General features: G+C 37.6%; 1 protein-coding gene across 1 annotated transcript in view; it reads left to right on the top strand.

Moving 5' to 3' along the window:
- Window positions 1-285, top strand: part of LOC122807582 (rab GDP dissociation inhibitor beta-like) — a 461,207-nt gene extending 460,922 nt beyond the window's left edge. Inside the window, exon 11 of the mRNA XM_044078496.1 lies at window positions 136-285. Within this exon, the coding sequence (XP_043934431.1) occupies window positions 136-285 (150 nt within the window). The remainder of the gene's footprint in view (window positions 1-135) is intronic.
- Window positions 286-13,245: the final 12,960 nt, after the last annotated feature.

Genomic DNA, 13,245 nt, shown 5'->3' with positions numbered 1-13,245 from the left:
CTGAATAAGTATTTCATGTGTACATTTTATTTCAATATGTGCACATTAATGGGTGGATTATACTCTTGTGATTTTATACATACCAAATTCTGTAGCATTTGTTAGCTCATAATATACTTTGATCTCTTTATCCAGATCTTTGTATCGCAGTCCTATGATGCTACCACCTACTTTGAGTCAACATGCGATGACATCAAGGACATCTACAGACGAATGACAGGAGTAGAATTTGACTTCGGGAGCCTGAAGCATAAACAAAAGGATGTCTTTCAGCAGGATGAATAGCGCCCAGTGGCAGGCACCAGTCACCATTGTTTGTGGGTCACACCTCCTTTCTGATCCACTCTTCAACAATGTTTCACTTACAGACAAATTCTAATTTCATGTCATGCCAACCTCTAAGCTTCTTACCAACAATGGAAAGATTTCATAAATCCAGGGTCAGTTAAGGAGCTCAGTATGAATCTAGCCTTTCCAAGTTCTATTGTCACGTAAGATGGAGAGTTAATGATCTCCCAAATAAAGTACGCTGCTGGCACTCATTCTTGATAAAGATCTTAAGATGCAATCAAGGATGATTAGTGGAAGGCTTCAATTCTGAACAGGATTTGTTTCTTGGTATCAAGTCACTAATACATCTGCATCTGTCTGTCTGTTTATATAATATGCACCACTATGAGATTTAGATCCTGCTTTAAGACATTTCCTATGGCCACTAATTAGTATCATGTCACAGACTTTATGCATTTCCATAGTTTCTGCAGCCTTTCTTCCTCTGGCTGTACCTAGATAGGAAAGAGGCTTACTTTCAGTGATGAAGACTTAGGCAGGCAGTCAAATACGTTTACTTAAGAAAAGCTCAGTTTACATTTGATTGCAAAGTATTGTGCACTCCATTCTAGTCATAAAATTCTTAATTCTTAAATAAAAACAAATAAATAAAAGTGCTGTCGGGGACTATATCCCCATGTTTAATTTTCCTCACCTTTGAAAGGAAAATTGGCTAGGCTTAGAATGGCCCTCAAGAGCAGCTAGCCTAGTACTAACCTATGAAACTATGAACTAAGTAATCTAATTTCAAGTCTGCCATACCTCAGGACAAGTCATTTAACAATGGCATAAATGTAATCCATTTCAGGATTTTGTGTTCAGGATGTTGTGTGCTGTATATAATGTTTTGATATAGGGTGCATTAAGCTTTTATTGTGTAACCATTAATTTGCATTACTCTACTTTTTGTATTTAATTCTACTTCATCTTACATGTTTATACATTCCATCTGTTATGTTCCAGCACCCTGATGTCAAAGGGATAAGTACAGCTGTGAAACTAAACTTACCATAACAGACGTTTGAATGATCACAGCTACAGTAGCCTTAGCTATATGGGTTATATCCTGCCAAGTATATAACAGCCAGCCAGCTTCCAAAGCTTCAAGGTACATTCCATGCACCCAAACTGTCAGGCAGCTCAAGCCGAGCTGACTAAAATACAAGTTCGGTGCCAAGCCCTTCATAGCTTTCCTGCCAACAGGGAGAGGAAGGCTGAGCCCTGAAAGTACAATGCTAGGAAGAACAAAAAACATACACAACCCCAGAAGATGAGGGGGGTGGAGAGATGTTACAGCTACTGCAGCAGTGATCATTCAAACATCTACTGTTATGGTAAGTTTACTTATACAACTGTTTTATGTTCATCATATTGATCACTGCGGCAGTAGTGTTAGCTATATGGGTAGATTACGCTAGCTTACTACATTTAGGAGATACAAGGAGAAGAATCCAGAAGATCTTGGAGAATGGTCCTTGCAAAGCCTCATCTGGATCTAGACAAGGAATCAAGCTTACAGTATTTTGAAAAAGTATGTACAGAGAACTAAGTAGCAGCTTTTAGAATACTTCTAGAATCCATCTCTTTCCAAAAAGCCATAGATGAAACCAAGGCCCTGGTAGAGTGGATTTTGTCTCTGCCTAGACAAATGTTGTTATAGTTAGTATATAAAAAAGTTAATAACCTTAGACAACCATTTGGAAATGGTCTGTATTTATACATTCTGTACCCTCTTCTTACCTTCACAAGAAAAGAACAGTAGATCCACAAATCTGAAAGATTTAGTTTTGTCAAAATAGTATCAGAATTATCATCGGACGGTCAAGATACAGAGTATCTTTTCTCCCTCATTTTTATGGTCAGTAAAGAAAATGGGGGAATGGATCCTTTGACTTAAAGTAAATTCAGATACCACTTGAGGCATAAAAGACAGATTAGTTCTCAAAGAAACCCTGTCTCTGTGGAAGATGAGATAGGGTTAACTCACGGCAAGAGCTTGCGACTCAGAAACTCTTCTTGCAGCTCTCAAACCAATCTGCAATCTGAGCATTCCGTTGAAGTTGAATGGGGTTGAGGTGTATCAAACACTTCTGATCTTGTGTGAATAGATCCATTATTTGAGGAGCATGCCCCTCAACTGTCCAGATTTTCATAGAATCTCCAGATTTTTGCCTCATATTATTGGCCTGTTTCTCATAACATTTTTGTTTTTCTGGCAAAACATTGAGGGCTAAAGTCAGAAAATAACGGCATACGTTTGAGTTTCATTCTTCATACCCTTCAGGAAATTCATTCTAATGCAAAACCTGTTATTCTAACAACTAAGTTTATAAGAGAAATATTTAAAATTGTCCCTGTTTTGGGGCTTTTGTCCCTCCATTATTTATGGCCTTCTCCAGATTTCTTGCACTAAGAGGTTGAAAGATATGGCAGTGAGGAAGCTTTAGGTAATTGCCCCTGGCCATTTCCAAAAGAAAGGAGAACCACTGTTGCCTGGGACAGAAAGGGAGTCACCACAAAGATGTTCAGAGAATTCCTTCTGAATCTTCAGAATTACCCTGGATATCAGTGGAAAGGTTGAAAAAGCATACATGAACATTCCCGTCAAAGAAAAAGACATCTATCTTCCATGCCTTCTAGTATGGAGTCCTGGAGCAGAATCTTGCCAGCTGATTAGAGATGAGGCAAATGGGACTACTAGAGGAACTCCCTACAGAAGGATCAAATTTTGTAGACCCCCTGATGTGTGAGGGTCTACAATGTCCTGTTCAGCTTGCCTGCCATGCAATATTGCTCTGATGGAATGAAGGATACCTGTAGAGTGGGATCATGCTAAGAAGCTATATCCTAAGCTAAAATGTCTACTTTGCAGAGGAGTACAATCTGAATCCCCCCTCCCCTGCTTGAAGATGTACCTTATGACTGTAGTATTGTCTGAAACAACTTAAAGAGGTCCTGGGGACCAAAGATGATTCAGAGAGTTGAGTGCCTTGATCACAGCAAGCATCTTTTTCACACTTACATGCTTGCATCTCTCCTAGGTGTACCACACACCTTACACTATTATCCCTCCTGAAACTGCTCCCCAAGCAAAGTCTGAGATGTCTGAGATCACTGACTGCTGTGAGAGATAAGGGGAGACCCAAATGTAGGGATATTTGCTGCCTACACCAAGTAATTTTTCTACTGACAAACTCCAGCAGTGGGATTTGAAAAGATGAGGGATGTTGATGCTGGTAATAAATAGACTTTAGATACCATTTAATCTTTGTCATGTGGAGTCTTGCTAGGGCCCAGGGGTATCATCATAGGTGCCATCAGACCCAGGTTCTGAGGTATTCCCTCACAGTGACTGAAGTCTGAGTGGAAAACCTTAGACATACTGTACATCTAGATGTATTTTTTTCCTATGGTAGAAAAGTTCTGTATAGGCCCAGTAAGCACTGTGAAGTATTATAAATTCAATATTTATCAAATATATCCAATAAGTATTTATTATATTAAAATATTGTGCTAAAATGCCTTCAATACCGCACTCTATATTAATGGTATATCACTGTTTTGTTAGGAATATACCACTGACACACTACTGAGGTTGCCTACGAAATTATTAAATGTCTGTGTTCAAAGACCCCCCCCCCCCCATGTAATAAAGATACTATAAACTGATGGAAGATCTACCACTCAAGAAATACAAAATGATAGAAGGAAATTTCTCCAGTTCTAACTCCCCAAACCTACAATTCTTGGAATATTTTAATATATATTATCTCTTCTGCAAGACTGCAGTTGTGCAAGGCAGTTTTTCATATGCTTAGGTTTTTGCTTTTTGCAGAGCAATCATATGACCATCAAGATAGTATGTATAAGTAAGGGAGGGGGTTGAGGGGCAGTGTAACAAAATATTTAAACTCATCTCAACTATAGTTTTGCTGGGTGAATTGTTCAGTGACACTGCCCTATCCAGTTTTTTGTTGAGGGGAGTTAATACTGGGGAGGGGGTTGAGGGGCAGTGTAACAAAATATTTAAACTCATCTCAACTATAGTTTTGCTGGGTGAATTGTTCAGTGACACTGCCCTATCCAGTTTTTTGTTGAGGGGAGTTTATACTGGGGACTCGTAAGAGAACTGTGAATTAACTTAAAATTGCATGCAGAGCCTTTCAAGTTATGATAGTTAATTTTCTTATTCCTTGTAATAAAAATACATGCCTTTGACATGGAGGTAATAAGTGGAGTTAGGAGTAGCAGCTACACTAAATTTAAAATTAGTGTGTGTGTTACTTTTTGAGGCACAAAAATTATGCCAAAATGGTTGCACCTGTCATTTGCCACACCACTTTGATGGGACACATATTAAGAAATAACACTGATAACTTAGGTTGGTGAAGGATAGTAGTACTGTATGATTTAAAATATGATCAAAACCATATTTTTCCCCAATTGTCCTTAAAAATTCAAGAATGCTTTTTAGGTTTACCACAATTATCTAATTTCTACAGTGCTAATAACAGTGCTCTGTGTATGCTGAGAAGGTAAAAAAGGTCAGTTGACAAAACTGACGTTGCTCTAAGGTCTAGCGGCCTTAGGTCAGCTGCTGCCCTAGCAAAAGGGCTCCACAGCGCTCCCTATCACACCACCTGGTGCCCCCATCCTGGTTTACCTACACCAAATGAATACTGGAAAAGTGCCCCTGCTAGAGCGGCACCCTAGGCAGCCGCCTAGTTGGCCTATGCCTAAGGCCGGCTAAAGAGAGGCTGCAGCTGCCTTCTTGTAACTTTTAAACAAATATATACATGTACAAAGATTGAAGTAGGGGTGGGAAATTGCTCTATTGTGTAGAGTTTGCTACTGTAAAAATGCACAGTCTTTTACAATCTTGACAGTGCAAATTCTATCGCATAATATCCACTGCAGATCTCACCTGAGGTCTGCGTCTAATGGCTGTCATCTGCTTAACAATTTTTACCTTAAGCAAACAGAGTAAAGTAGCTTTTCAAAGTCCATCTCTCTCTCTCTCTCTGTCTCTCTCTCTCTCACAGCCACAGACACACACACACACACACACACACACACACACACACACACACACACACACACACACACACACACACACACACACACACACACACACACACACACACACACACACTGCAGATGGAATAAGGGATGAAGCACAGACAATGATGGCAGATAAAGACTAAAGGTAATTCTAGCATCAGTGGTACAGAATCTAGAAAAAGTTTATTGAAATTTTATGTAATTTAATTTTTGTTAACTGGGGTAGAATGCTGATGCACATGGACCTTTTTCACACTCAGCCCAAGGAAATACTGAATACAGTGTGAGGTTAATAGAACAGAAACATTCTAAACAAACAAATGAACATACACAATATCAATGGTGTTAAAAATGCAGTACAGCAATGTTGTGACATCTGAAGGGTAGTACTGCAATGTGCTTTGTTACTACTCTAAGTATATACAGTATTTACAATTGTCTTCAAGTAGGGAGGATGGTAAGGTAGAAATGGGTGAGAGAAGCTTACTGGAAAGGGTTCTGAGAAGGGAAATAGACTGCATAAGGCAGAAATATAGGTTGCAGCATAGATAGGATCACGAGAGGAAATGTAATGGCAAAGGAGGCTAGAAAGATGACATGATCATAGAAGGTTACAAGACTAAAGGCCCTGCGACCCTTATGAGCCTAGCCAAGAGTTTGTCCCCAAAAAAAAAGAAACATCTGAGACAAATTTGTGGTTTCCCATCCATTCATCGAGGTTGAGCTTGAAGAGGGTCAGCAAGGTAATCTGTCTGATGTGTATGGGAAGTCTATTCCAGAGATGGGGCAGCCTCTGGGAGACAAACCTGTCTCTCCAGCAGGTTTTGTTGATGTCACATATTAGATTTAGGCCTTTTGAAAGGGTAATGCACAAGGAGTTAGACTTATGGACATGGAGCATCTCTAATAGGGCAGGGTCTGAAATTACCTTGTAGGCGAGACACAGATCACCTCTGAGCAATCTGTATGATACCAATCAGAGTGATAGTGATCTGAGCCTGTCCGCATAGGACAGGTTTTGGAGGCCATGGATTCTCTTTGTGAGGTACTTCTGTGGCCTTTACAGTTGGTGCAGGTGTTTGGAGCGGTACATACCAAATGGGGCATTATACTCAATTATTGATCTAATGAGGGAGGAGTACAGAGAGGTAATAACCTTTTTTCTGGATGCAATCCCTTTGCTTATGAGATGAACCAAGTAAAAGACTTTTCTGACCACTACCACCACATAATGGTCAAATATGAGATTGTTGTCAGCCTGAGTAACCAGGTCTCTCACCACAGGTTAATTCCCTGTAGCAGAGATATAACAGTGTCTAGATAAGAATGCGGTATTGGATTGAGGAGGGGTGCTATGTTTCTAAGAGGATTCTTTGGGAATGTGAAGAAGGTTGCTTTCTTGTGAAGGATTTTTTTTTTTGAGATGGTGTCTGAATTCTTGGTATGAGATGATGGAATGTAAATTGGTTGGGAGAGATTCCTATGTCTAAGGGGCCATTACAGAGAAGCTGTGGTCTGTGGTATAGAGTTAATTCATTGGATTGGTTATGGAAAGGGAAGACTGGGATCTAAGGCTGTAGGAGCTTTTTCCTTTAGTGTAAGGCAGGTATCGAACAAATATGAAGGTTTCAAGGTGTATCACTATGTGGGTTAGAAATACTATAAGCAGACTAAAGTCCTTGGCATCTTTGGGGTTGGAGGCTTTAGGCAGGAGTTTAACTACATTTTGTTTCCATGCCTTGTGAATTAAATTTTTTGTGACGTGCAAATTGTACAGGTGGAGGAGTGGAAGGATGAGATGATCCTTGCAAAGAGTTAGGAACCAGGGTAAAAATCCATTGGAAAAAAAAGAGAGCGAACTGACCATGACTGAATAGTGCAGAAAAGAACTTTTATTGCATAAAAGTAAGCGCTTTCACGATCCCAACAACTGATCACTTCTTCAGACTAATTTATAACAAGCAGCATCATTAAATTTAAACACTAAAACAACCAATGGCTTTAAAACGTTTCATTAAACTCTAATTGAAAGCACCACCTCCAATTAAAAATGTAAATGATGCATATTGTAGCTTACATCCTTAACAATGCTTTCTTTTCTATTTTAAAATAAATGTAAACAGTTAATGTTTGAGGGGTCTAGCTCTAAGAAAAGGTTTTCGTGACAATGCACTGTTTATACCTGGTGTTTTCTCTGTCTGCAGTTGCAGAATCCATCTCTGTTCTGTGTCTCAGTCCTATTCTTTAGGTCACCACCTCTGATGTCCTGTTTCATAATCTCAAGTATTAAAAAAGTTAAAAACATGTTTAGAACCCTGATCTTTGATGTGCTTAGCTAATGCGCTGGTTTCATTTTCATTAGCTATATCTCTAATATGCTCCAGGATGCGTTCTTTCAGACTCCTGTTAGTTTTTCCTACATAAAAAAAACATAACAAACTTTACAAAAACTGAGATACACTATATGTTGTGTCCTACAATCAGCTAAAAATCAAAGTTTATAACAAAACTTTGACTGGGATGTGTAAACGCTATACTGGTTACTGCAACTGCAGGCAGAGAAAACAGCAGGTATAAACAGTGCATTGTCACTAAAACCTTTTCTTAGAGCTAGACCCCTCAAACATTAACTGTTTACATTTATTTTAAAATAGAACAAAAAGCATTGTTAAGGATGTAAGCTACAATATGCATAATTTACATTTTTAATTGGAGGTGGTGCTTTCAATTAGAGTTTAATGAAATGTTTTAAAGCCATTGGTTGTTTTAGTGTTTAAATTTGATGATGCTGCTTGTTGTAAATTAGTCTGAAGAAGCGATCAGTTGTTGGGATCGTGAAAGCGCTTACTTTTATGCTATAAAAGTTCTTTTCTACACTATTCAGTCGTGGTCAGTTTGCTCTCTATTTTTTCTGTGTTGTTGAAGCTTTGAGGGGAAGACCGAGCTTTTACCCAGATACAGGAACATTCTTCTGATTAATAATCCATTGGACCCAGGAGGGTTATCTGATGGACTTGATCAATAAGTTTTAATGATGTCTTTAGCTGTGATTTTTGATTGTTTTGAGGGCTTTTTTAAGCTTTGTGTTATCCGGTTGCTTTCTTAGTGAGATATCTGAGGTAGATAATTCTTCCCTTATTTTTTTTTTTTTTGAGTGGGGATCTACTTCCAAATTTTCTGCCAGTTGCTGGATGTAAAATATGATGACTTTGGGGAAGTAGGCGTTTTGAAGATAAATAAGTTTAGATATTAATATGGAAACAGTTAAGGTTTGGGTCATTTTCTGACAGGCTGGAGAACCAGCACAATAAATCTGGAGAAAGCCAGAAATAACGGGGAGAACAAGGCCCAAAGTAGTGACCGATTTTAAAACCTGCTCATAAAAATGTAACAAGTCCATATAACAACAGGTTTTGAATTATTATGAATTTTCTGAAGGATATGAAGTCTGTAACAAATATCTATCAATATTTAGTATTATTTAGTGACTCAAAATCTCAGTTTTCTAGAAAACCACAAATTATCTGAGGAAAAGACTAAAAATATCAGGCAAAAATCTGGACAAATGAAAGGTATGCAGGTAAGTTTTGCTCTATAACTAGAAAGCACAGGTAGGAAAGTTCCAGCCACTCTGCAGTGGTTTATATCAACGATTTACTCACAATGTTAGTTCTGTCTACTTCATACAAGCCCTTATCTACTGAAAAACACCTGCATATGAATGGTACTACTGAGAAAGGTGTCTGGAGGTACCAAAAGCGGTGCAGGGCAGCAGAGGGATTATTTCAATTAAATTGTATAAACAGTAGAAAACTGACTGTACTGTGTGATCATATTGTGAAGTGATGAGCAAAAACTGTTATGTATGAAAAAATTGCAATAAAAACAGACTGTTTAAAAAAGTTGAGTGTAATGTATGTCATATGAGAAAATATAGTCATTAGCTAGTTGCACTTTAACAGGTGACAAGACAATGTAGTTAGGAACAACTGACTTACTTAAATTACGAAGTTCAGTTTTTTTCTACCAGGTTCAAAGAATAGTCATCAATATCCACAAACAAGTATAACACAAGGGTACATCTATCTGTTCATTAGTGTCAAGTGTACTGAGGAATTGAGAATGATAGGAATCCTACCAATATCCCAGAGCTGTTAGGGAATGCGAGGGATGCTGTCTGAACTTAGGTTTTGCTTGACAGGAGTGCGTTCATAGTCTTAATATTTATTTTTGCAATAGACAGAGATGGCTGACAAACATTATGAGGCTGATTTGTTGAACCAAAGCTGACTTTGTCTCTTCTTTATTTATTTATTTGTTTGTTTATTTATGTTTATAAGAGGAGATGAAATAAAAAGCCCCGCAGCAAACATGGCAGAACTTGAGAAGAGTGGTGTGATTCAAACCATCCAGTATTTAATGAAGTTTAGAGTCATCATCTTTTGTGGACCTTTTTATTACTTTTATTAATAACTCAAAAAGGAAAATAGTTGTCACTTTTTATTGACTAGAACTGTTCTGATATTCATACAGCACTGTTTTTTTTTCTCACGGGTAAAATCTGTCTACTTACTGAATACTGTATACACTTTACTGTACAAAATCAAATCAAGTAGAATACTTAAACTCATTTCTGAATTAAAACACTCACTGATTATTTGTTAAATACTAGATATTGACTGCAAAATTTTACAAAGCTTTCCACTGACCTTGCAAAACAGAGTGCCTCCCTGACTGTTCCCTAACGGTCTAACAGTAAAAATTTCAAAGTGAATGAACAAAAGTGTGATTAAAAGATTGTGAGCAAACATTTTCCAGAATTAGGCTATTTACTCCTTGACTTCAGTGGCAGAATTCATGCTACAGGTAAGGTCACTGGAGATGTGGTGGTTGGAGCACATAGTGTGCGTGCGTGCGTGTGTGTGTGTGTGTGTGTGTGTGTGTGTGTGTGTGTGTGTGTGTGTGTGTGTGTGTAAGTATATGTGTGCGCATGTCTGTAGGTGAATATTCTTATATGTATGTGTGTGTGGTGTAAGTATATGTGTGCGCATGTCTGTAGGTGAATATTCTTATATGTACTGTCTATTTCTCTTCCCAGTAAGCACAGAATACTGCTAGATTCGAATCAATGTAAATATATTCATACATACAAAAAGTACAATAAGTTTTGCACATGTGAATTCCACACCAGGGTCACAGTTCAGTTCATAGCATAAATGTTAATATACTTTTTTTTCTCATTCACATCTAGCATCTACTGTTATCCCACAAACAGTGCTGATTCTGAGCAAATCCTGTGGTGTGTGTAAACCTTATTGCAAAGGATGAATGTAAAGTCATCCCTCCCCAAGTCAGAAAACAACATCAGCAATGTTACCTCACATTTAGAACCACTGTGTTACTTTAAATGCTGTGTTACTTTAAATGCATTTCCGTATACACTATAGTGCCTTCTTTTACTAGGTGGTCAACTTCTCCTTCACCCAGACTCCACGTTTTTAATCCTAGACACTACAGCACATGTTATTTAAACATAGATGTAAACTGCTAATTCTAATCTGTTCCAGTGCAACTGCAAATAATCTGCAGGGAAGACAGTTATAACTTTTATTTCTTTATATTACAGTTATTTGCAGGACTAACACATCAACATAATATTCACAGTCACTGATAAGTTTCTGAATCAAACAGTATTGATATAAAAAATTTTGATTTTTTTAATGACTCACTGGCTGCTTATTAAACAGAATGTTATGATTAGAAACATGATTAATACAGTTCTTTTTTCATGAAATGTATTCAAGACTTTCACCTTGATGTCAGACCTTGAGAAATTAATTTCTTGACTCCATTCGGACAGCAAATAAGTAATAGTTTTTGATTTGCTATCAAATTATTCTAATTAAACAGGGAGGATTAGCTGTCCTGATACATTACTAGAATACAAAAAAAAAAAAAACTAGGCAATATGAAGGGTCTAAGACCCTTTCAAGGCTGTTGCTGGCTTTCAGCTTGTCACCTCACGTTTTCCACAAGTGAAAATGGTTAGAAAAGATGCAGGCATTACTTAGACCAAAGAGGTGTAGCATAATATAACTGGTAGAAATTTAACTGCATGCACAACAATGTCTAATGTTGATACTGAAACATTCAAAAACTGCAACACATCTTCAGTTATATTAAACCTAAATTCAAAGAATTTGCTTTACTTATAGTTTGAATTAATTATTCATTGGAGTGCAAAGCTGTCAGCATATTTACTCTTCAAAATTCAACTAAAGTAGAAATGTTTTACAGCTGCAATACAGTCAATTTAATTGTAATGCCCATCACAATTCATTTACAGCAATAACTACAGTTGCCTAACAATTCAAACCTATCAGAAGGGACTAAGAGAACAAATCTGGGCCAAAAATCAGTGGCAGTTGACAGTTGCTTCTAAAATAAGCAATGTCTCTGAAAATTAAAGATCACCAATAGTTACATTGCTGCTGCTCAGTGGCAGCTGGTGACTTCAAAGCTAGGGTAGGGTGCAGCAGGAAGCAACCAAATGACAGGACATAATGGAATGAGGTGGGGCTCTATTAAGACAGGTCAATGATCAATAACTGTGAGCAAACAAATGAAGGTCTGTCACTTTTATCAGCAGACTGCCTCAGTGCCCACTCATTATAGCCACTTTATATATATCCACCTCTCTTTCTCTCTCTCTCTCTCTTTATATATATATATATATATATATATGTGTGTGTGTGTGTATACACACACACACACACACACCTCAGATGTTTTACTGCAGTCAACAAAGCCAGTTCTAGGTGAAATGGGGTTCTAAACAAAGACATCCATGGGACTCCCCCATTCCAAGTGTTTCCCCTGCACCTTCACAATGCTGCCCCCCCCCCCCCATCCTGGCTCTGCACAATCTGGATAGATCACTTCTTTTTTATTTTTTCACACTTATGCCTCTTTTTTTTTTTAGCTTTTTTCCTTTAATCTTTTAAAACACCCTAATTGGCCAAGACTCCAGAAGTCACAGCACTTTAGATGTTCTGATGTGCATCTTAAAGCTTTTTTTTTGCTACAATCTTTTGATCCAATGATGAACTCAAAAATCATGAGTAAGGAAAGGAATTCATTGTTATTTTTTTTTCCTTTTATGGAAAGATAAGTTATGTATAAAGCTTAATGTTCAAAGCTATAGAAGAGTATTTGCCAGGAAAAAGCACAAGTTTTACAAAGAACAGACCAAAACATGAGGTAAAATCAAATATATTCTGTGAAATTAAAATCAAATATATTCTGTGAAATCAGAGGCAGTTTAGATAATTTGTGTCCCCCCCACGTACATATGTACATTTATTATACACAAACCTACATACAAATACTCACTAACGTGCTTAAATAAAATTAAAAAAATACTTTTCTTTCCTTTCTACATACTGGATGAGTAGTACAGCAAAAATATGCAAAGATACTTAAAAAAATATTGCTCCCACACTCATATTTCTGCAGGGTACTTACGTATTAACGCAACCAGATTTTTAACCCCGTGTAGTTCCTGATATTGTCGCAAAACAACTGTTTACTAAACTAAAAAGGGGTGTGTGAAGTCTAATTCACTTTTTGTAGCACTTTGGTTATGACAGAGGAACTGGACTAATGGCCAAAGTCCTCTTCCTTGGTAGCATCCTCCTTTACCGTGCTAACTTCATGGAAAATAAGAAGAAGAAGCAGGGCAGAATAAAATTATAGCAGATTCCAAAGACGACAAGCGGGTCATTTGCAATAGCAGCATATCACCTTCTTCTTCTTTTTCTGGATGTCTTGTATGAGGCACAGCTTGTAAGCTAT

The sequence above is a fragment of the Protopterus annectens genome, chromosome 7.part1 (genome assembly GCF_019279795.1).
Source record: "Protopterus annectens isolate FY-2018-M chromosome 7.part1, PAN1.0, whole genome shotgun sequence".
Classification (NCBI taxonomy): Eukaryota; Metazoa; Chordata; order Ceratodontiformes; family Protopteridae; genus Protopterus; species Protopterus annectens.
The sequence above is the reverse complement of the archived record's forward strand: the minus strand, read 5'-3'. Positions and strand labels throughout refer to the sequence as shown.